We start from the raw sequence: 24,055 nt of genomic DNA on the forward strand, positions 1-24,055 counted from the left end.
GAACGCCTCCCTCCCCCCGCACCATCACTGTTTGTCCACAGTCTCAGCAGTGCGGTGCTCTCCGTTTTTACCAGATTCGTCCTGCATGTAGATTTGCTTAAAGCAGTGATTCTTCACCTGTGCTTTTGTAGGGGGCAGTGCGGGGCAGTGGTGGTTGTTGCTGAAGGGGAGAGGGAGAGGCCTTTGTCCAACCCCCACCTTAGGAGAACCAGAGCTATTCTAGTTAAGTCTGTTCACATATAAGATTTGGTCCACAGTTAAACAAAATAGTTGGAAATTCCCAAACTGATGCCCTTGACTTTGCATGTGGTGTGTGATTCAGGACGCTCATGGCACGTGCCAGGCAGAGCCAGGTCGGAACGCGAGTCCTGCCTGCAGGACCATGCTCTCCTGCCTTGTCATAGCGCACCTCCAGGGATCTCTTCCAGCTCTTTTCTGTGTTTGTCTGGCAGCCCGTCTACACTCAGGATTGCCCCCTGGCGGCAGCAAAAGCCATCCAGGGCCTACGGGCTGTGTTTGATGAGACCTATCCTGACCCTGTGCGAGTCGTCTCCATCGGAGTCCCGGTGTCTGAGCTGCTGGATGACCCCTCTGGGCCTGCCGGCTCCCTGACTTCTGTTGAGTTTTGTGGGGGAACGTGAGTACCATGGAGGGGCAGAGTAGAGGGGTCATCTGCCATCACCTTCTGAGGATGTAGGTCTTAGGCTAGAACAACTCTCGTCTTTCTAAGGTTGCAGTGAAGTCCTCAGAAATGCAGTTGCTAAATAGTGTTCCCAAGAATCTCAGCCTTCTATTGTGCTCATTAGACCTCCCGTATCTGATGTTAACATCTGCTGACGAAACATTCCCAGGAGGATAAGGTGGAAAACATTGTATTCACACTTACCATGCAGTTGCTTGCTGCTATTTGCTGGGCTGAAACTAACAAGAAGGCTAGTGTGAATTTGGGATTCAGCAAGGCCTGGAGTGCTCGTTGAGCTCCTGATGTGGTCCTAGCCCTTTCCGTTCCTGGTATCTCACCTAATTTCCTTTGACAGCTTGGGCAGCATCTCGGGAATGTAGCTCTATTGTCTCAGAGCCCCTGAGCAGGCTACATGCTTGACCCAGCTCAGTTCGGCATGGGATAGCCACTTCTGCCAATTTGGATTCCTCTGTAGCTCTCTGGGGCTTTCTGGGAAGGTCATGGTGGCCTGGAAAGTTCCTGCTTCCAAATGAAGCCTTTTTTTTTTTTTTGGTTGAGACGGAGTCTTGCTCTGTCACCCAGGCTGGAGTGCAATGGCCGGATCTCAGCTCACTGCAAGCTCCGCCTCCCGGGTTTACGCCATTCTCCTGCCTCAGCCTCCCGAGTACTTGGGACTACAGGCACCCGCCACCTTGCCCGGCTAGTTTTTTGTATTTTTTTTAGTAGAGACGGGGTTTCACTGTGTTTGCCAGGATTGTCTCGGCCTCCCAAAGTGCTGGGATTACAGGCTTGAACCGCTGCGCCCGGCCCCAAATGAAGCCTTATCAAAAGAATTTTTTTTTTTTGAGATGGAGTCTTGCTGTGTCCCACAGGGTAGAGTGCAGTGGCACAGTCTCAGCTCACTGCCAAACGATTTTCATGCCTCACCCTCCCAAGTAGCTGGGACTACAGGCATGTGCCCTCATGCCCAGCCAGGAAGAGAACATTCTTTTTTATTGAGAGAGTTTCGCTCGTGTTGCCCAGGCAGGAGTGCAATGGCTCCATCTTGGCTCACTGCAACCTCCGCCTGCAGGGTTCAGGTGAGTCTTCTGCCTCAGCCTCCCGAGTAGCTGGGATTACAGGCACCTGCCACTACGCCCAGCAAATTTTGTTTAGGAGGGAGCCTCGCTCTGTTGCCAGGCTGGAGTGCACATGGCTTGATCACGATTCACTGCAAACTCTGCCTCCCCGGTTCACGGCATTCTTCTGCTTTAGTCTCCCGAGTAGCTGGGACTACAGGCGCCCGCCACCTCGCTCAGCTGATTTTTTGTATTTTTAGTAGAGATAGGGTTTCACCATGTTAGCCAGGATGGTCTCGATCTCCTGACCTCATGATCCACACACCTCGGCCTCCAAACATGCTGGGATTACACGTGTAAGCCACTGTGCCTGGCCTAATTTTGTATTTTTAGTAGAGACAGGGTTTCTCCACGAGTTCAGACTGGTCATGAACTCCTGATCTCAGGTTACCCACTCACCTCAGCCTCCCACAGTGCTGAGATTACAGGTGTGAGCCACCAGGCCAAAAAGAACATTCTTTTTTTTTTTTTTTTTTTGAGACGGAGTCTCGCTCTGCCACCCAGGCTGGAGTGCAGTAGCCGGATCTCAGCTCACTGCAAGCTCCGCCTCCCGGGTTTACGCCATTCTCCTGCCTCAGCCTCCCGAGTAGCTGGGACTACAGGCGCCCGCCACCTCGCCCGGCTAGTTTTTTGTATTTTTAAGTAGAGATGGGGTTTCACCATGTTAGCCAGGATGGTCTCGATCTCCTGACCTCGTGATCCGCCCGTCTCGGCCTCCCAAAGTGCTGGGATTACAGGCTTGAGCCACCGCGCCCGGCCAAAAAGAACATTCTTAATGTCATGGATGAGACAGTCCAAGGTCCCCTGCAGGCCTCTGGCAGGCAGGGAGCAAGTGGGATGTGCAGAGTAGGGTAGGGGTCTGGGGGATTGAGTTACAGGCTTTTCTGCCCAGCTGAATTGGGCAGGAAACAGCTTTCAAAAACTTTATACAAGGGCTGGGTGCGGTGTCTCATGCCCAGCACTTAGGGAGGCTGAGGCAGGTGGATCACTTGAGGTCAGGAGTTCAAGACCAGCCTGTGCAACATTGTGAAAACCTGTCTCTACTAAAAATACAAAAATTAACTAGGAGTGGTGGCAGGTGCTTGTTTCCCAGCTACTTGGGAGGCTGAGGCAGGAGAATCACTTGAACCCGGGAGGTAGAGGTTGTGGTGAGCCACAACTGCACAATTGCACTGCAGCCTGGGCAACAGAACAGGACTCTGTCTCAAAAAAAAAAAAAAAACCTTTATACCACTGTCAAAGAATGAGGATGAATTAATAAGCATTTGAGGTTCTCTGAACAACTGAAATAAAGCCTATTTGTTCAAGGGGTTGTGGTAAGATTTTAACAGCAGTCCTCAAATTGTCCCCTAATGAACAGGAATACAAAAATAGAGCGTAAGTTCCACCACAGGACCAAAACTGTCACGTAGAGCCTAATGGTAAGACTGTATTGGATATTAGGGACCACAAAGGACTTTGCTCTTTGCCTCATTTGATTTTCATAGCAGCTACGTGGGGAGCATCATCCCCATCTGAGAGCTGAGAACACTCAGGCTTGGTCAGCTGGTGTCTCGCTCGGTGTCAGAACACTCCCAAGCCCAGGCTTTCCCTGACTTTCAACCCATTCCTGCTTCTCTTGTCCGCTAGTGGGACCCCCAGCCAAGGGCTGCCAAGGACCTCTTTCACCACGACCTTTGTTTTCTGCTATTCAGGCACCTGCGGAACTCAAGTCACGCGGGAGCTTTTGTGATTGTGACGGAAGAGGCCATCGCCAAGGGTATCCGGAGGATCGTGGCTGTCACGGGTGCCGAAGCCCAGAAGGTGAGCAGGTCAGGCTGGTTTGTGGCTTATCTGAAGAGGGCAAGAGGAGCCCAGTCTGCGAATCCATAGAGCAAACAGTGCTCTGCATGGCTGCTGCAGTCAGAGTGAAAGTGGAGACTGGCCATTCCCCCTGCCCCAGTGTCCTACCCCTGCTTGGCAGAAGAAACCTGCCACCACAGAAGATTTCCTAGCTTTCCTGTGTTTAGTCTTAAAATATATGTAAATCTGGCTATCTACCCCCTCTTATCTCCATGTGGAAGAGGGTGTAAGACATAGATTCGCTGTGGCTTCAGGGCCCCCGGCACTGATCCATGTACCCCTAGGGGCGTGCTTAGTTTGAGGCCGTGCAGTAGAGGATGGGTGCTCTGTCATGGGAACTGGTGTGTCTGACTTGTGCTAAAGCCCCAGGGTTAGCCACTTCCTGGGTGATGGGGTTCCTGATTCTCGAGCTTGATCATCCCCAAGTCAGAGTTGGGTACAGCCGTTGCCAGTGGGCCTGTGAGCACTGTGTTCCTTGCTGGGGCCTGATGCTGCCAGTACCTGCTCCCCACAGACACTTTTGGGGTGTGTTGCTGCAGGGCCTACCACTGGGGCAGCCGCTCAGACCCAGGATAGTGAGGCTGACTCAGGCCTCCTACCTGGGGTTGACCGGGTGTCCCCTCCCAGGCCCTCAGGAAAGCAGAGAGCTTGAAGAAATCTCTCTCTGTCATGGAAGCCAAAGTGAAGGCCCAGACTGCTCCAAACAAGGATGTGCAGAGGGAGATCGCTGACCTTGGAGAGGTAGGGGTGGCTTCCCTCCCTCCTCAGGGCCTGACGCATGAGACATGCCCTGGCTTCAGTAAATCTATAGTCAGTCAGTCCCTGGTTCTTGGTGGAATGGGCCTTTGGGCTGACTTCTGTTGTCCTGTAGCCTTGTAGCAGGGACCCCATGGATCCTGGCCTTGGACCCTGGAGGTTCCCTGCTGCCCCCATTGCTGCTAGCAGGAGAGCTCTTCCCAAGCATGTGTGGGCACTGGGGTGGAGGGATTTGGAGAAGGGGAAAAGGCTGCCCCCTGCTTCCAAGCCTGCCTGGCATTTATTTGCATTTCAAGCTGCCAGGAAGCTCATCACAGGCTGTTCCCAGCCTGGTAAGGACTAGGCCTGACTTGGAGCCCAGCTTTCTACTGTTCCTTTCTCTCTAGCCCTCCTTGTTTTACCTGCCGCAGCTGCTCCAGAAGGGACTGGTCTCAAAGCCAGAAGACAGCTTTGTGTTTTTGCTTTCCTTTCCAGGACACTAGTCAGGGAGGACTTGGGTTCAGGTGGGGTGGGCTTGACCCTGACATCCCAGCAAGTTGTGGCCCAGATTCAGATGGTCTTCTGGTTCTCGTTCCAGGCCCTGGCCACTGCAGTCATCCCCCAGTGGCAGAAGGACGAATTGCGGGAGACTCTCAAATCCCTAAAGAAGGTCATGGATGACCTAGACCGAGCCAGCAAAGCCGATGTCCAGAAACGAGTGAGTCCGGGCAGCACCGGTGGCCAGAGTGTTTCCTAGGCAAAGGCCGGCAGGATACAGCCAGGGGTTCGCGGCTTGTGCTTTTGGTCTGAGCTGCTCTTCTGGACTTTTTTCTTGCAGGTGTTAGAGAAGACAAAGCAGCTTATCGACAGCAACCCCAACCAGCCCCTCGTCATCCTGGAGATGGAGAGCGGTGCCTCAGCCAAGGCAACCCAGGGGCCGGGGCCCCCTCCCCTGGGGCACATCAGCCCTTTGGTGGCTGATATGTGACCTCTGTGGCTCTGAGCCAAGTGGTTGCCTAAGGGCCCACTGTCTGGGATTAAGGTTGGGAGGAGCAGCAGCTCCCTGCATGTGGGAGGCACACCTGGGCCAGGGTGTGGGCAGGGCCCTACACTGGGGTCCTCCACCCAGGCCCTGAGGACTACATCTGCTCTGGGAAGGGGTGGGGGTGGGTGGCGGTCCTTCTGAGGGCTGCAAATGCTCACACTAGTGAGGGTCCCTGCTCCAGCACTATGGTCTGAGCCATGTTCTCCCCACAGGCCCTGAATGAAGCCTTGAAGCTCTTCAAGACACACTCCCCTCAGACGTCTGCCATGCTCTTCACGGTGGACAACGAGGCTGGCAAGATCACTTGCCTGTGTCAAGTCCCTCAGGTCAGAACCACCTTGCACCAGTGGGAAGTGTTGGGTCTTAAGCTTGTTTGCTGAGGCCTGTGTGTGTACAACCTGCATTTAAAAGAGCCTGTCTCCTGCCTGCCTGTTGGTCACCTTTGCCAGTACCCCTTACCTAGGCCTCCTCATTGGTTGCATCTGTCTGGTTGATACTTGGCTTTGCCACTCTGTCCTGTCCTGGCAGGGGCCATGACTGCCCCCTGCACTAGCCGTAAAGTCTGTCTCGGCCTCCAGCAGTATCACCCAGGGCAAAGGAGTGGGTGATGGCTCCTCCCTCAATCCCATTTTCTGTCCTGACTTCCCCCTTCCCTTTCTTTCTTCTAGAATGCAGCCAATCGGGGCTTAAAAGCCAGCGAGTGGGTACAGCAGGTGTCAGGCCTGATGGACGGTAAAGGTGGGGGCAAGGATGTGTCTGCACAGGCCACAGGCAAAAACATTGGCTGCCTGCAGGAGGCGCTGCAGCTGGCCACTTCCTTCGCCCAGCTGCGCCTCGGGGATGTAAAGAACTGAGCGGGGGAGGAGGTGGCTTCTACTGGCTCCATCTGTCCAGCCGGGAGCTCTTCATCTGCTACAAGAACATTTGAATCCTGGGACCTTTTGAGAGCCCCTCCTACCCCGGCCGTACCTGGAACACCCTCACGAGCAGTCCTGTGACTCAGCGCCCCTTATACTTCTGCCCTGAGCCCTCCACATCAGTGCCATCTGTCGAGAACCACTACCCCCGCATTGCTGTTGATCACCACACTCGCATCTGTAGATAACAGCTCTCCAGCCTGAGCTTTCCGTGTCAGCAAGGACGAATCGTTTTTTGCTGCAGAGAATAAAAGGACCACGTGCAATACTTAATGCTATATGATCTCTATCCCTCTTCCCAGGTGGAGCTCGCTGTTTTGACAGCCCTTGGCCCCTGCTGTCTGTAGAATAAATGCTGTGGCTTCTACTGGCTGCTGTAGTGTTCACCTAGTCCAGCCCCAGAACCCTAAATTTTGGGAAAAGCCCCTGGGGTTGCCTCAAACGTTTGTGGAGGTTGAGGCCAAATAGGTAGGGTGACATGGAGCAAGGCGTTCATAATTCAGTAGATGGGGTTAGTGGAAGCAGAGAAGCCTTGGAGCTGCTCTCCCGCTGCCTTCCAGCAGGAGGGATGGATCAGGCAGCCCTGCACAAGTGGGACCAGGGCGCCAGGGACGCCGGCCGTTCTCCCTCCGAGCCTCCAGCAGGCGCTGTAGCGTCGCCCGTCACTCTCCCGACAGCCCTCACGCAGGCGCGCGTCTTTAAGCAACGGAAGAACCAGTGGGTGCGGCAGTGCGTTGGGCGGAAGCGGCTCTCAAGCCAGGAGCCGCCATGCCCGGGGACCACCGCCGCATCCGCGGCCCTGAAGAGTCGCAGCCGCCGCAGCTGTACGCGGCCGACGAGGAGGAGGCGCCCGCCGCCCGCGACCCAACGCGACTGCGGCCCGTGTACGCGCGCGCCGGGCTGCTGAGCCAGGCCAAAGGCTCGGCCTACCTGGAGGCGGGAGGCACAAAGGTGCTGTGTGCAGTGTCGGGCCCGCGACAGGCCGAGGGAGGCGAGCGCGGCGGCGGCCCGGCCGGATCTGGCGGCGAAGCCCCGGCCGCGCTGCGCGGTCGCCTGCTGTGCGACTTCCGCCGCGCGCCCTTCGCGGGCCGCCGGCGCCGCGCTCCCCCGGGCGGCGGCGAGGAGCGTGAGCTGGCGCTGGCGCTGCAGGAGGCACTGGAGCCGGCCGTGCGCCTGGGCCGCTACCCGCGCGCGCAGCTCGAGGTGTCGGCGTTGCTGCTGGAGGACGGCGGCTCGGCCCTGGCCGCCGCGCTCACCGCCGCCGCGCTCGCCCTGGCCGACGCGGGCGTTGAGATGTACGATCTGGTGGTGGGCTGTGGCCTGAGCCTCGCGCCGGGGCCCGCGCCCACTTGGCTGCTGGACCCCACGCGACTAGAGGAAGAGCGCGCCGCCGCGGGCCTCACCGTGGCGCTCATGCCTGTGCTGAATCAGGTGGCCGGGCTGCTGGGCAGCGGCGAGGGCGGCCTGATCGAGAGCTGGGCGGAGGCCGTACGCCTGGGGCTCGAGGGCTGCCAGCGCCTCTACCCCGTGCTGCAGCAGAGCCTGGTGCGGGCGGCGCGCCGCAGGGGCGCCGCCGCCCAGCCCTGAACTAGAAGCCTGAGCAACGACGGACGCAAGCCGAGGACCGTGCTGCCGCCGTCCCTGAAAAGACCCGCGCCGTCGGCCTCCAGCCTGCGTCGAGGTAAGCAGCCGGAGCCCTGGAGAGCACCTGGGTAGGCTCTAGCAGAGCCAAGGCGCCGGACAGCTGTGGTGTTGGAAAGGGTTTTTACAAACCTCGTTAAAGGAACTTTACTTGAGCCGGCTCTTAGCTTCGACCCAGTTGAGGAAACCTGTGAGCGCATCCTGACTCCCAAGTTGGAAACTTTAGCTGGACTTACCTGGAAGCTGGTACCTAGAGCTGCTGTCATTCAGGCCAGCCAGTGACCCCCTCCGATATAACTGGGCGACTTTTCAGAGGATGGACAAGACGACTGTGCCTTCTGTGTCTGAGCCAAAAGAAAGACCCTTTTATATTTGAAAAACGTCTTATGGTGTGGTTCTTCTTGGTCCGGGATTTAAGAGAGCAAGGCTCTTTTGTTCTTGCATCCCAGGTGTCAAGGGTCGCGGCGGCATTGCCTTAAACGGGTTCTGTTCCTTAGGCCCACGTGAACAGGAGACGGGCTGAAAAGAGCTGCAGAGCCTGAGGGGAGCGCTGTGATTTGGAGAAGCAGCTGCCCCCACATGAACCAGAGTTAGGGGAACTGCTGAGATACGACGAGAGTAGGGAGAGTTGGCCGGGCCGGCGGCTCACACCTGTAATCCCAGCACTTTGGGAGGCCAAGGCAGGGAGATCACCTGAGGTCGGAAGTTCGAGATCAGCCTGACCAACATGGAGAAACCCCGTCTCTACTAAAAATACAAAATTAGCCAGCACTAATAATGGTGGCATATGCCTGTAATCTTAGCTACTCGGGAGGCTGAGGCAGGAGAATCGCTTGAACCCGGGAGGTGGAGGTTGCGGTGAGTGGAGATCGCACCATTGCACTCCAGCCTGGGCAACAAGAGCAAGACTCCGTCTGAGGAAAAAAAGTACGGCCCCAGAAGTGCGCTGAGTGCACCTCGTGCCCCAACCTGGCTTGGTGCTGGGTAGCTGAAAAGGGTTTTGCTCTGCGTAGAAGCCATCTGTCCTTGGCCATGTGCAGAATGGCACAACCCGAGCCTCCACTGCTGGTGAGAAGTGGCACCCTGGTCCTACAAGGAAGACCCTGAGCAGCACCGCAGAGGGCAGGTGCACTGCTAGGAAGGCCAGGTACAACCTGACTGACTCACCACGAGGTGGGGTCTTTCCTGTGTCGCTACCAGCTCTGCTGGTTTGGGCTCAAGACTGCATGGTAGGAAGCTAGGTGACTGCCATTTGGAAGGCGGCCTGGTCCCCTCTCTGCACTCAGCTTCTCTAGGAAGGGCCGACCTGGGTCAGCCCAAGGACCAGAATGAGTTTCTGGGGCCACACCCAGAACCCCTGACCAGGAAAAATACAAATTTTATTTTTTCCCTTCTGACATAACGTGTCTTTCTAGAGCAGGTCTGAAATAGTATCACACCAGTGGGGAGAGGACATAATGTAATTCTGAAGGGTGACTTCCTAGAGTAGATGGGGAGTCTGGAGCCCAAAGAGGGCTGTGTGGGGTACACACTGAGAACATTCCAGCAGTTTCAGGGAGATTGGAAACTCAGGGAGATCTGCTGGCTATCTGTTGACTGGCGGTGTATCGGGAGGGGAGTGAAGATCAGCTGTGTCTGCATTCAGACAAGGCTGAGGGTGCCCTCTGAGGGGAGGGGAGGGGAGGGGAGGGGTGGGGTGGGGTGGGGGGTGGGGGTGGGGGTGGGGGTGGGGTGGGGATGGGCTGTCATCTGCCCCTTGCAAGAGAGCCTCAGCTTCATGAGGATGGCGACCTGGTGCAGTCCCAGGCCACCTCCTAACCGTGTCAGTCCCAGGACCATCATCTCGAAATGCAACCTCTAAAGAAGCTAAACCCACCACTACAGGTTGGCCCTCTGCTTGTCTGGCAAGCCCTGTGTTCACTTCCATTGCCCCAGCTCCAGATCAGGCATCTCAGGTTGCTAAGGTGGCTTTCAAAACCTACGCAAGGCAAGGAGCTGTCTATCCGAGAATGCCAGGAGCTGATGAGGCTGGAGGGGTTCCTGCTGCCTCCTGGCTGGCCTGGTCTTCAGCGTGGTTCTTCACCTGTAGGGAAAACAGAAGCAGGATAGTGGCAGAGGGGCCGGAGGCATGAGAGGCTAGGAAAGGGGGGCCACCTACTCAACATCTAGTCTCCCCCACACCCCGATTTCCATTTCCTCCCCAGAGCTTTAGCAGCTCAGGGCTTCTCTATATTCTACCTAAGACCTAGAAACTCAGAACCACCAGGCTAAAGAAAACAGTCGTCTACATGTAGCCATTCTTTTCCCAGATATTACAGGTGTGACTCAGGATCTAGGCAGCAGTGAAAGCCCTCCTGAGCCCAGCAGACCGAACACAGAGCTGGGTGGGTAGATGGGGGAGAGCTCCAGCCCCATTGTGGGCCGGGCATGGCCTGCCTCAGACCGGCAAGAGGTGGTGGTTTTGGATGGGCAGGGAATATTCAGGTACTCTAATGCCACACACAGGGCTGTTACCAGTTCCAGGAAGGTTAGTGTGCCACAGCTTCCCCAGGGGGCATGGTCCATGCGGCAGCCAGAAACCCTGCAGCAGCAGGAAGAGCGCAGGAAGCTGGTTTTTTTTTTTTTTTTTTTTTTTCTGAGACGGAGTTTTGCTCTTGTTACCCAGGCTGGAGTGCAATGGTGCGATCTCAGCTCAGCAACCTCCGCCTCCCGGGTTCAAGCGATTCTCTCAGCCTCCAGAGTAGCTGGGATTACAGGCACGCGCCACCACACCAGGCTAATAATTATTTTTTGAGATGCAGTCTCTGTCACCCAGGCTAGAGCGCAGTGGCACGATATCGGCTCACTGCAACCTCTGCCTCATGGGTTCAAGTGATTCTCCTGCCTTAGCCTCCCAAGTGGCTGGGATTACAGGCGCTCACCACCGTGCCCAGCTAATTTTTGTATTTTTAGTAGAGACGGAGTTTCACCATCTTGGCCAGGCTGGTCTCAAACTCCTGACCTCGCAATCCACGTGCCTCAGCCTCCCAAAGTGGTGGGATTAATGGTGTGAGCCACCACGCCCAGCCAATTTTTTGTATTTTAAGTAGAGATAGGGTTTCTCCATGTTGGTCAGGCTGGTCTCAAACTCCCAACCTCAGGTGATCCACCTGCCTTGGCCTCCCAAAGTGCTGGGATTACAGGCGTGAGCCCCTGCACCTGGCTGAAACCCGGCTGAAACCCAAGACAAGCTTTCCAGCTGGGTCTCAGACAGGGGTCTGGGGCCATGGGGCACACCTGTGACATTCCCTTTACGGTGCTCCAGCCCTGTCCCCCCACTGCCTTCTGGGAGAAGGTATTTCAGCCTAGAACCGACCCTGGCACAGCTGAGCCCTCCAAGCCCAGGGTTGGGAGGCAGAAAACAGGACAGGGGCCCAGCCTACTGGGCATGACTCTGACAGAGGAAACACACCTCCCCTCCGCACTACCTCGGGCTCCTGGACTGACCAGAGAGGCCCTCCCCCTTGCTCACAGGGAAGCCACAAGGAACCCAACACAAGTACGGTGGAGATGGGGCAGCGGGGCCGGGTCACTCACTGTCCACTCCGTGTCTGTGCCGCCCTCGTAGCCATCTGCCTCTGGACCAGCCTCCTCGCTCCGAGGCTTCTGCGGGGGCTCAGAGCTGCAGGAGGAGCCCTTGCTACCAGGACCCCTGTTTTTTCCACTGTCCTTTGTGGCTGTGCAGAGAAGGTCATCAGTCAATGGCTGGGTTTGGAGGCCCCAGCTGACCCCAGAGAGGCCACTTAATGCCCAGCAATGACCTAGGGCCTCTAAGACTCAAGAGGGCAAGAAACAGATGGGCTGGGACGTGTGGTTCTGTCTCCAGGCGGTTGCTGAGTGGGTGGGGGTGACTCAGAAGCCACAAGAGTCCTTGAGCCTCAAGTACAGCCCAGGGATGGGGAGTGGGGAGTGTACTCCGGGGAGGGAGACCTGAAGACAGGGAAAGGCACAGGCAGGGCCCCAGGCACCGGGCATCTTCAGGAGTGGGGAAAGCTGGGCTCCCACAGAGCATGGGGATCAGACCTGCGGGTGGGACCTGCTGCCGGTCCATGCGCTCCAGGCTCTGCAGCAGACTGTCCACCTGGGCTTTGATCTGCCACAGCGCCCCCTGGATGTCATGCAGCTCCTCGGTGGGGACTGCGGGGAGAGGGGCAGGGTTGGTGCCCAGGCTGGGCTCCGGGGCCTGCCGTGACAGCTGGTGCGGCCACCCAACTGCTCCCTAGCACTGCAGGTGTGACTGTGGCCCCCACTCACACTTTTTCTCCCCAGAGGGCAGGGGGCTGTTCCTGGAGACCCGTTGGGGGCTGAAGCCGCTCCTGACCCCCATGCCCATGTGGGCCCTCCGGATCTTGACAGGCATGTGGTTGATGAGTGTGGGCATCCGGATCCTCTGGTATTCATAGACCCTGGGGACAGGACAGAGAGGGAGTCAGGCCGGCCAGCCGGCCAGCCAGCCAGCCCCACCTGCCCAAGCTGTACATGATCTCTGTACAGCTTGTAGCTACTACTGCTGCTGTGAAGGACACAAATGGAAGGGGTCATGGTACACGACCAGAGGCTCTGCCTGGTGCCCAGTTGAACTTGGAAAACTGAAGGTCACAGCTCTTCCTTGGAATGCCAGCCTTCCTCAGTGGAAGAGCTCCTAGGGACTTGCCCAAGGTCACTTAGGGAGACCACAGCAAACCAGCTTCCCCAGTTGGCCTGTGCTAAGGGGTGCCTCCAGGTGGCAGTGGGGACACAATCACCCACAGGCTTCTGGCAGCCAGAGCCTGGCCTCCCCCTCCCCCTCCCCAAGGCTGCTCTGTGAAACCGGCACTGTTGATGCCCTGAGACTTTGTCTGGCAAAAGATGAAAGGGAAGAGGTGTGTCAGAGCCAAAGCCCTGGCAGGGCATAGGAAAGCCTTCAATCCTTGCCTGAGAATCACTGGGGCCAGCAGGCAGGGCTAGGGACAGGGCAGTGGCCAGGTCACCTGGGCCTTTGTTCCAGGCCCTGGGAGACAGGATGGGTCCCAACAGCCCAGGCTTACTCACAAAACTGGGGCTCCCTACTTATCACACACCAGGCACCCCAGGGAACCTGTGCCAGGAGGGGGTCAGGGGAGCACGCAAAGAGACAGCTGGGTCCCAGCCTGGGCAGGAAGCTCTGGGGACCCTGCAGGAGCAGCTTCAGGTCCTTCCTGTGCCTGGGGAGGGCTCTGAGTTGGGGGAAAGGGAGGGGACGCGTGGTGATGGGTGAGGGTGGTAAAAAGTTATCAACTTTCCAGTCCTGTCGCTGTTGCCCCCAAGCTCAGGGCCAGCACACGAGGGGCGGAATGGAGGACATCCTGGGCACCTGCCCTATCCCCTCCATCTCCGGCCACCCCCTACTCCCACCCCTGCTTTCTGGCTCAGTAGGTCTGGGTAGGCGGCCTGGGAAGCTTCCAATTCCGGTAGGAGGGGAGGGAGGAAAGGGAGGGGAGGGAGGAAAGGGAGGGGAGGGAGGGAGGAAAGGGAGGGGAGGGAGGGAGGAAAGGGAGGGGAGGAAAGGGAGGGAGGGGGAGGAGAGGCAGGTCCAGCTGCAGGGTAGATGGACAAGGGCCAGGAAGGACCAAGCAGTGAGAGCTGGGGCCAAGACAGCATTGGAGGTGAAGGCCTCCGAGGAGCAGGACCGCCCTGGAAAGTGTCCTTGACCCAGCCTTGCAGCCCCCTCCCCACGGCGAAACAGACCAGACTGGACAGGCAGGGCCAGGCCTGTGACCACCTGGGCTGCGGTGACAAACCCACATTCATTGAGGCATTGGTGATTCAGTGGTAGAATTCTCGCCTGCCATGTGGGAGGCCTGGGTTCGATTCCCGGCCAATGCACAGGGAATTCCTTTTTTGTTGTTGTTGTTGTTTTTTTTTTTTTTTTGAGATGGAGTCTTGCTCATCGCACAGGCTGGAGTGCAGTGGCACGATCTCGGCTCACTGCAAGCTCCGCCTCCCGGGTTCACGCCATTCTCCTGTCTCAGCCTCCTGAGTAGCTGGGACTACAGTCGCCCACCACCATGCCCGGCTAATTTGTTGTATTTTTAGCAGAGACAGGGTTTCACCGTGTTAGCCAGGATGGTCTCGATCTCCTGACCTCGTGATCCACCCACCTTGGCCTTCCAAAGTGCTGGGATTACAGGCGTGAGCCACCGCGCCCGGCCTGTTGTTGCTTTTTAAAGACAGGATCTTGGGACCAGTGTGGTGGCTCTTGTCTGTAATAGCAACACTTTGGAAGGCTTAGGTGGGTGGATCACGATGTCAGGAGTTTGAGACCAGCCTGGCCACCATGGTGAAACCCCATCTGTACTGAAAATACAAAAATTAGCCAGGCGTGGTGGCGGGCGCTTGTTATCCCAGCTACTTGGGAGGCTGAGGCAGGAGAATCTCTTAAAACCAAAAGGCTGAGGTTGCAGTGGGCTGAGATCGGGCAACTGTATTCCACCCTGGGCAACAAGAGCAAAACTCCGACTCAAAAATACAAAAAATAAAAATTAAAATATGACAGGATTGCTGGGCGCGGTGGCTCATGCCTGTAATCCCAGCATTTTGGGAGGCCTAGGCAGGCATATCACCTGAGGTCAGGAGTTTGAGACCAGCCTGGCCAACATGATGAAACCTTGTCTCTACTAAAAACACAAAAATTAGCCAAGTGTGGTGGCGCCTGCCTGTAATCCCAGCTACTTGGGAGGCTGAGGCAGGAGAATTGCTTGAACCCGGGAGGTGGAGGCTGCAGTGAGCCAAGATCATGCCATTACATTCTAACCCCTGGGCAACAGAGTGAGACTCTTTTTTTTTTAAAAAAAAAAAAAAAAAAAGGGATCTTGGCCAGGTGCCGTGGCTCACACCTGTACTCCAGCACTTTGGGAGGCCAAGGAGGGTGAATCACCTGAGGTCAGGAGTTCGGGACCAGCCTGGCCAAAATGGTGAAACCTTATCTCTACTAAAAATGCAAAAAATTAGCCGGGCGTGGTGGTGGATGCTCGTAATCCCAACTACTCAGGAGGCTGAAGCAGGAGAATCACTTGAACTTGGGAGGTGGAAGTTACAGTGAGCGGAGATCACGTCACTGCACTCCAGCCTGGGCAACAAGAGTGAAACTGTCTCAAAAAAATATAAGGCAGGATCTTGCACTGTCGCCCAGGCGACATCATCATAGTGGTATGATCCTACCTCACCGCAGCCTCGATCTCCCAGGCTCAAGAGATCAACCTGCCTCAGCCTCCCGAGTAGCTGGGACCACAGGCCAAAAATAAAATAATTAGTGCCTAGCTAATTATTTTTTGTAGAGACCGGGTCTCTTATCTTATCCAGGCTGGTCTCAAATGATCCTCCAGCCTCAGCCTCCCAAAGTGCTGGGATTACGGCGTGAGCCACTGTGCCCGGCCTAAGTGTATTTTTGTGAGTAGCCACAGAGGAACCATGCACTGGAAGGGGATTCTGCTGACTGCCGCCCAAGCTGAGATAAACAGGGAGAGACTGCGTTCGGGTACCTGCCCATCTGCAGCCACCTGTTGCAGGCAGGGGGTCCTTCCTCACGGGACCTCCCTGCCCTGGCCTGCCTTTGCCAGCACTGAGGCCAGGGCCTGTGTCCAGGTGGGTGGGCAGCCTTGTGCTTCTCTCCCCAAGGGGAAGGGCCTGGTTGGACGAGGGCAGTGGCTGCAGCTGCTCCCTGTAATGGCTACAGTCTGCAATCTGGGAACATCCCACAGCAACAAACTAAACACACCTTCGGAATGGCTCTATGGGCAGAGGCCAAGCCACCTCCTCAAGTGTCCTCAGGGCTGGGCTGTGAGGCAGGAGGCGGGGAGCTGGGTGGGCAGTCCTTCCACTATGCCTTCCCCTCCATGTTGCCAAATTCCTTGTGTGTGTTGTGTGTGTGTCAGAGTCTCGCTCTGTCACCCAGGCAGTGGCACGATCTCGGCTCACTGCAACCTTGACCTCCTGGATTTAAGTGATCCTCCCACGTCGGCCTCTTGAGTAGCTGGGACTACAGGCATGTATCACCACACCCAGCTAATCTTTTCTTTTTCTTTTCTTTCTTTTTTGAGAGAGTCTTGCTCTGTCGCCCAAGCTGGAGTACAGTGGCACAATCTCGGCTCACTGCAACCTCTGCCTCCCGGGTTCAACCGATTATTATGCCTCAACCTCCCTGAGTAGCTGGAATTACAGGCACCTGCCACCACGCCCGGCTAATTTTTGTATTTTTAGTAGAGATGGGGTTTCACCATGTTGGCCATGCTGGTCTTGAACTCCTGACCTCAGATGATCCACGCGCCTCAGCCTCCCAAAGTGCTGGGATTACAGGCGTGAACCACTGCGCCTGGCAAATTTTTATTTTATGTCTTGTAGAGATGGCAGTCTCACTATCTTGCCCAGGATTTTCTTTTTTTTTTTTTTTTTTTTTTTTGAGACGGAGTCTTGCTCTGTCACCCAGGCTGGAGTGCAGTGGCCGGATCTCAGCTCACTGCAAGCTCCGCCTCCCGGGTTTACGCCATTCTCCTGCCTCAGCCTCCCGAGTAGCTGGGACTACAGGCGCCCGCCACCTCGCCCGGCTATTTTTTTGTATTTTTTTAGTAGAGACGGGGTTTCACCGTGTTAGCCGGGATCGTCTCTCGATCTCCTGACCTCGTGATCCGCCCATCTCGGCCTCCCAAAGTGCTGGGATTACAGGCTTGAGCCACCGCGCCCGGCCGCCCAGGATTTTCTTAAACCCTGGGCTCAAGCGATCGGCCGCCTCAACCTCCCGGAGTGCTGGGACAACAGTCATGAGCCACCTCGGTGGGCCACACATACCATTTTGAGACCCAAATCACATGGCTGGACTCGAGCAGCCCTCAGGGAGAGACCCTTCAGCAGCTCACTGCCCACCACGGCCGCAGCCCTGAGCGGTTCCTCCTCTGGGGACCATCCCAAGGGAGCAGGAGCCACCACCACAGCCCCTACCCACTGCTGCCGGCACTGCTGCGGGAACACTGGGCCCTCCTCTCTGGAGCCTCCTGGGGACAATCAGGTCTCAAGGAGGCCATCTATGCCCAGCTCTGCCCCAGGTCTCGAATGCCAGGCCCCTCTGAATGTGCTCTCAGTCCCTGTGGGGCAGGCGGCGTCACTCCACATTGCCTCTGGGTCGCCCTACATCAACCCTGCCCTGGAGCTCCCCAGCGGGGGCTGGATGACTGGATCCAAGCCTGCTGGGTAAGGAGGTGGATGGAAAATATGAAATCCAATGAAAGATTGAACAGCCTCAAAAACAGCCACGTTAAAAAAAAAGCATGTGGGTTGGGTGAAATGGCTTCCAGCCCTTTGGGAGGCCAAGGCAAGAGGATCACTTGAGCCCAGGAGTTCGAGACCAGCCTGGGCAACGCAGTGAGACCCCACCCATCTCTTTAAAAAAAAAAAAAAACTTAATTAGCCAGGCATGGTGGCATGTGCCTGTAGTCCCAGTTACCCGGGAGGCTGAGGTCAGAGGGTCACCTGAGCCCAGGAGTTCAGGGCTGCAGTGAGCGATGATGGCACCACTGCACTCCAGCCTGGGTGACGCTGAGATCCTGTCTCTAAAACCAAATAAACAACATGACACGTGACCCATGAGCACACATCTGCTCAACAGTCCAAAACCAAAGCGGGGCAGAAGCCGCCCACACTGGCACATTGCGGGGTGGCACCGACCCTGGCTGCTGCTGGCAGGGAGCAGCTTGGCCTCATCTCTCTGGAGGTCAATGTGGAGGTACAGAGACACCTCAGAGCAGCCCACACCCCAGCTCTGCCACCCCACTTCCGGGGAGAGGAGACGAGGGGAAGACCAAAATGAACTGGAGCTGTGGGTGCCGCGGCATCGACACCAGCACTGCCCTAACAGCAGCCCCCCTCCGCCTGCCTCCCACCTCCCCGCCACCACCTGGATGCACACGAGCCATTACACATCAGCTCATGCGGCCGTTACACACGCCCAGCTGAGTGGACACAGGCCAACACGGCTCACACCCACGCCTCTGAAGAGGACTGGTTTGCTCACAGAAGCTGGTGAGCTCCTTTCCAAACATGTTCAAACATTATCTGGCTGAATGTGGTGCCTCACACTTATAATTCCCAGCACTTTATTATTAAGATGGAGTCTCAATTCTGTTGCCCAGGCTGGAGTGCAGTGGCACAATCTAGGTTCACTGCAACCTCTGCCTCTGGGTTCAAGCGATTCTCCCGTCTCAGCCTCCTAAGTAGCTGGGATCATAGGCACCCACCACCACGCCCGGCTAATTTTTGTATTTTTAGTAGAGATGGGGTTTTACCATGTTGGCCAGGCTGGTCTCAAACTCCTGACCTCAAGAGATCTCCCAAAGTGCTAGGATTACAGGTGTGAGCCACCGCACCCAGCCTAATCCCAGCACTTTGGGGGGCCAAGGTGAGAGCCTCCCTTGAAGCCAGGAGTTTGAGACCAGCCCAGCCAATATGGTGAAACCCCATCTCCACTAAAATACAAAAATTCGCCAGTTGTGGTGGTGTGCCTCTGTAATCCCAGCTACTCGGGAGGCTGAGACAGGAGAATCACTTGAATCGGGGAGGCGGAGGTTGCAATGAACCGAGATTGCGCCTGGAGCTGAGTGGCAATGGAGTGAGACTCTGTCTCAAAACAAAACAAAAATTAGCCGGGCGTGGTGGCATGCGCCTGTGATCCCAATTACTTGGGAGGCTAAGATGGGAGGATTGCTTGAGCCCAGCAGGAGGTTGCAGTGAGCTGAGATTGCACCACTGTACTCCAGCCTGGGTAAGAGAGCAAGACCCTGTCTCAAAAAAAAAAAAAAAAAAAAAAAAAGATTTCCTTAAAATTGCTTTAAGTTTCCCAAGTTAGGGAACAATGTCAACCAGAAAGGTTCCCATTTGCTACTTCCCAAAGGTCAAGACCCAGAAATCGCCCCCGGACACTACCCCCTAGGGACCCTCACCTGGGGGGATCCAGGCTTCTCCAGGCAGGAGGAGGGGCCCTGCCTCGGTCAGGATGGGGGAGTTGGTGGCACCAGCTAGAAGGGGCTTTGGAATGCACTGGGTCAACTTCCTCAGTTGACAGAGAAAACCTAAGGCCCAGGGAGGAAGCCCTGAGCACCCTGAGCCACTGGGTGTGTAGCACACTTGGGGGGCTTCTGGGGTCCTTGTTCTGTCCCAGGGGAACCCAGAGCCCCATACAAGCTCGACAGCCACCAGCCCGCTCCCCGGCGGCCCCCAACGCGCTCCCCAGCGGCCCATCCTGACAGACTCACCAGAAAACGCGTGTGCCCTGCTGCCTCTTCTGGCCTGGCTGGGCAGGGCCGGCCTTGGGATCTTGAGCCATGTCTAGATCTGGCAGCAAGAGAGTGGGGCAGGTGTGAGAGGCAAGGGAAGGGGCATGGGGGGGATGGGGGTCGGGGTGCAGGGGGACTGGGCTACAAAAGCACACAGGGCTCCCCTCTTGCTTCTGCCTGGGTCTTCCCTCCAAAGCAGCGAAGCATGCGCCCCCTGCCACCTCCCCACATGGGCCACAGGCAGCCTGGCCTCTCACAGCCCCAGGCCCCCCACCCAGAGCGGGGGTCAGACCTTAGGGGTCATCCTAGAGGTTCCCCGAGACAAAGAGACAAATGGCTTCAACACCAAACCGCACCAAGGATAGGGAAGGGTGCCCTACTGTTTCCTTCAGACCCGAACCAACTGTCTGATCAACCCACACCCAGGCCCTAGAATTTAGGGCGCTACCGTCCAACGGCAGGAGGGGGAAGCCTGGGATCCTTGGGTCCTCTGAGGAGATACCCAGCCCTCGTCCGGGCTAATTCTCAAATGTCCTCTGCTGCCTGCCCAGGGCAGAGAGCCGCTGCCCTGCAGCCTGCCCACTGCTAGCCCGCTGCCAGCCCCCGTCCCACACCTGCCCAAGCTAAGCTCTGGCTCTGGCTACTGCTACCATGGCCAGCGAGGCTCCAAGGAAGAAGCAAAGCAGCACTTCTTCATTTTTCTGTTTTATATTATTTAAATAGAGATGGAGGTTTCATTATATTGCCAAAGCTAGTCTAGCATTCCTGGCCTCAAGTGGTCCTTCTGCTTCAGTCTCCCAAAGTGTTGGGAATACAGGCATGAGCCACTGCGCACAGCCTACTTTTCACAAAATAGTTGAACATTAGGCCGGGTGCAGTGGGTCATGCCTGTAATCCCAGCACTTTGGGACGCCAAGGTGAGAGGATTGCTTGAGGCCAGGAGTTCAAGACCAACCTGGCCAGCATAGTGAGATCTCCATCTCTGTATAAAAAGAAAAAAAATTATATAAAGGTTTTTTTTTTTTCTCCCCCTGAGATGGAGTTTCACTCTTGTTGTCTGGGCTGGAGTGCAATGGCATGATCTCGGCTCACTGCAACCTCGACCTCCTAAGTTCAAGTGATTCTCCTGCCTCGGCCTCCCAAGTAGCTGGGATTACAGGTGTGTGCCACCACACCTGGCTAATTTTTGTATTTTTAGTAGAGATGGAGTTTCACCATGTTGGCCAGGCTGGTCTCAAACTCCTGACCTCAGGTGATCCACCCGCCTAGGCCTCCCAAAGTGCTGGGATTACAGGCATGAGCTACTGCGCCCACCCATAAAATTTTTTAAAAAGAATTTAAAGTTCATCAAATCATTGCCCTCAGACAGGTAACCTCCCAGACCCAAGACCCAGATTATTTACCTTGAAGTCAAAAGAGAAGCATCACAGAAAGTCAAGGTGCCCACAACAAGATGCAGCAGCCACACTGGGCATTCCTTCTGGACTGAACTCAGATGAAAGTGCTCCTGGCAGAGGCAGCCCTGATTGTTGGCAGGTTCGAGAGGCCAGTAAGGCCTGTCATGGTGGCTCATGCCTGTAATCCCAGCACTTTGGGAGGCCGAAGCAGGAGGATCACTTAAGCCCAGAAGTTCAAGACAAGTCTGGACAACATAGACAGATGCTCATCTCTATTAAAAACAAACAAACAAACAAAGACAAAAATTAGCCAGGCGTGGTAGGTATCATGCATGTAGGTATGTGAGAGGCTGGGGTGGGAGGACCACATGAGCCCAGGAGCTCAAGGCTGCAATGAGCAGCAATTGTACCACCGCACTCCAGTCTGTGCAACAGAGTGAAGCTCAAGGCTGCGATGAGCAGCAGCTGTACCACCGCACTCCAGTCTGTGCAACAGGGTGAGACCCCAGCTTAAAAAAGGTCAGTAATGGTTTATGAAATCCTGTTAAATTTGGCAGATTTGAAACACAAATTAAATGACCCCGCGGCCAGGCGCGGTGGCTCCCACCTGTAACCCCAGCACTTTGGGAAGCCAAGGCAGGTCAATCACTTGAGGTCAGTAGCTTGAGACCAGGCTGGCCAACATGGCGAAACCCTGTCTCTATAAAAACACAAAAATTAGCCAGGCTCAATGATGTGTGCCTGTAGTCCCAGTTACTTGGGTGGCTGAGGCAGGAGACTTGCTTGAACCCAAGAGGCAGAAGTTCCAATGAGCTGAGATCATGCCACTGCACTCTAGTCTAGTCTGGTAGTCCGCACTCTGCTCTGTCTCAAAGAAAAAAAAAAAAAACCTCACCCACTTTTTTTTTTGAAGATAGAATCTCCCTCTGTTACCAAGGCTGGAGGGCAGTGGCACAATCATGGCTTTTTGCAACCTTGACCTTCCAGGCTCAAACAATTCTCTAACATCAGCCTCTGCTTCACACCTGTAACTGGGACTACAAGTGCGCACCATCATGCCCAGCTATTTTTTTCTCTGTAGAGATGGGATCTCACTATATTGTCCAGACTAGTTTTGAACTCCTGGCCTCAAGCAGTCTTCCTGCCTCGGCTTCTCAAAGTGCTGGTATTATAGGCATTAGGCAGCACACCCAGATTCACTTTAAAAATTTATGGTGGAATATGGGCCAGGCGTGGTGGCTCACATCTGTAATCCCAGCACTTTGGGAGGCTGAGGCAGGTGGGTCATTTGAGGTGGGGAGTTTGAGACCAGCCTAACATGGAGAAATCCTGTCTCTACTAAAAATACAAAATTAGCTGGGCATGTAATCCCAGCTACTTGGGAGGCTGGGGCAGGAGAACCACTTGAATGTGGGAGGTGGAGGTTGCAGCAAACCAAGATTGTACCATTGCACTCTAGCCTGGGCAAACAAGAGCAAAATTCCATCTCAAAAAAAAAAAAATTATGGTGGAATATTATAGTTGCCAACAAAACTGGCCAGCTAAGTGTTAGCAGGAGGCTTTTTTTTTTTTTTTTTTTTGAGACGGAGTCTTGCTGTGTCGCCCAGGCTGGAGTACAGTGGCGTGATCTCGTCTCACTGCAAGGTCTGCCTCCCGGGTTCACACCATTCTCCTGCCTCAGCCTCCCGACTAGCTGGGACTACAGGCGCCCGCCACCACACCCGGCTCATTTGTTGTATTTTTTAGTACAGATGGGGTTTCACCGTGTTAACCAGGGTAGTCTCGATCTCCTGACCTTGTGATCCGCCCGCCTCGGCCTCCCAAAGTGCTGGGATTACAGCCGTGAGCCACCATGCCTGGCCAGCAGGAGGCATTTTATTTTTTTGAGACAGTCTAGCTCTGTCGCCCAGGCTGGAGTGCAGTGGCGCGATCTCAGCTCACTGCAAGCTCCGCCTCCCGAGTTCACACCATTCTCCTGCCTCAGCCTACCAAGTAGCTGGGACTACAGGCGCCCGCCACCATGCCCGGCTAATTTTTTGCATTTTTAGTAGAGACGGGGTTTCACCATGTTAGCCAGGATGGTCTCGATCTACTGACCTCGTCATCTGCCCACCTCGGCCTCCCAAAGTGCTGGGATTACAGGCATGAACCACCGTGCCCGGCCAGGAGGCATTTTAAAGAATACAAAGGAGTTCTATCAGCATGTACATGGGTAGATAAAACTAAAAACTAAAAACAAAGGAGTCCTACACCCTGCATCCATCCTGTGGCCTTGGGCCGTAGGAAGCACAAAGCAGGGCTCAAGGGCCATTGTCCCACAGTTGCTGTTTTGATGACACTGGCTGTATGTGCTGCTACTGATAGTGACAGGAGACAGATCCTAGGCAGACAGGGTGAGTCCCCCGTGAAACCTCACCATGAAGCAAAAAAAAGCCTGAAATCCAGCATCGGAGAACTTCTATTCCTCTTTGTCCACTCTTTCCTGATTGGTTCTTTCTGAATAATGCTTTTTAACCAATCAAAGGTTACCTTTTCCAATGCTACCTATGGCCTGCCCCTCCTCATTCTGTGCCCCTAAAAACTCCAGACCCAGCCACAATGATAGAAACCACCAGACTTCAGGTGGTTGACCACCCTCGCATCCCCTCTCTGCTGAGAGCTGTTTTGTTGCTCAGTAATATTCTTCTCTGCCTTCCTCACTCTTTGTCAGTGTGACCTCGTTCTTCTTGGACATGGCACAAGAACTCAGGACCCACCAAATATGGGTACAGGGAAGGCTGTAACATCATGGCCCTGTCCTCCACCAGCTGAGGGCAGCCACCCACATGACAGAAGCAGCAGCAGGGCAGAACCAGCTCCAGAGTCAAGGGCCAGAGCAGAGCAAGGGGCTGGCAGAGCTGTTAACATGCTGCTGTCTGTCAGGCTGTGGACAGTGGGACTAAAAGAGCTAATTAGCTGGCCAGACCCAGTGGCTCATGCCTGTAATCCCAGCACTTTGGGAAGCCAAGGAGGACAGATCACCCGAGGTCAGGAGTTTGAGATCAGCCTGGCTAATGTGGTGAAACCCCGTCTCTACTGAAAATACAAAAATTAGCTGGGCATAGTAGCAGGCACTTGTAATCCCAGCTACTTGGGAGGCTGAGGCACAAGAATCGCTTAAACCTGGGAGGCGGAGGCTGCAGTGAGCCAAGATCGCACGCCATTGCACCACAGCCTGGTCAACAAGAGCAAAACTCTCTCAAAAAAAAAAAAAAGCTAACTAGCTATAACACCCTCTGGTGCTGTGGGGTCATGGACACCCCTGCCTGGACACCATCACGTTGCCCTCGTCTGGATGCCAGAGTCCACTGTGGAAGTGGC

The 24,055-nt window shown here is 55.5% G+C and overlaps 2 protein-coding genes and 1 non-coding gene across 4 annotated transcripts in view; all 3 read left to right on the forward strand.

Moving 5' to 3' along the window:
• The window catches only part of AARS1 (alanyl-tRNA synthetase 1), a 38,731-nt gene extending 30,371 nt beyond the window's left edge, over window positions 1–8,360 (forward strand). For both annotated transcript variants that reach the window (XM_005592535.5, XM_015442924.4), the window contains exons 15-21: window positions 453–637; window positions 3,495–3,603; window positions 4,270–4,383; window positions 4,976–5,095; window positions 5,216–5,302; window positions 5,635–5,748; window positions 6,091–8,360. In XM_005592535.5, coding sequence (XP_005592592.1) covers window positions 453–637; window positions 3,495–3,603; window positions 4,270–4,383; window positions 4,976–5,095; window positions 5,216–5,302; window positions 5,635–5,748; window positions 6,091–6,276 — 915 coding nt within the window. In that variant the 3' untranslated portion in view covers window positions 6,277–8,360. The remainder of the gene's footprint in view (window positions 1–452; window positions 638–3,494; window positions 3,604–4,269; window positions 4,384–4,975; window positions 5,096–5,215; window positions 5,303–5,634; window positions 5,749–6,090) is intronic.
• EXOSC6 (exosome component 6) lies at window positions 7,068–9,377 on the forward strand. The gene has a single exon (XM_045381725.3). The coding sequence runs from the start codon at window positions 7,108–7,110 to the stop codon at window positions 7,924–7,926; it is 819 nt and encodes a 272-aa protein (XP_045237660.2). The 5' UTR covers window positions 7,068–7,107; the 3' UTR covers window positions 7,927–9,377.
• Window positions 9,378–13,792: 4,415 nt separating this feature from the next.
• On the forward strand, window positions 13,793–13,863 carry TRNAG-GCC (transfer RNA glycine (anticodon GCC)). Its single transcript has one exon. It is a non-coding gene; the product is annotated as a tRNA-Gly (tRNA).
• Window positions 13,864–24,055: the final 10,192 nt, after the last annotated feature.

This window comes from Macaca fascicularis, chromosome 20, assembly GCF_037993035.2.
Source record: "Macaca fascicularis isolate 582-1 chromosome 20, T2T-MFA8v1.1".
Classification (NCBI taxonomy): domain Eukaryota; kingdom Metazoa; phylum Chordata; class Mammalia; order Primates; family Cercopithecidae; genus Macaca; species Macaca fascicularis.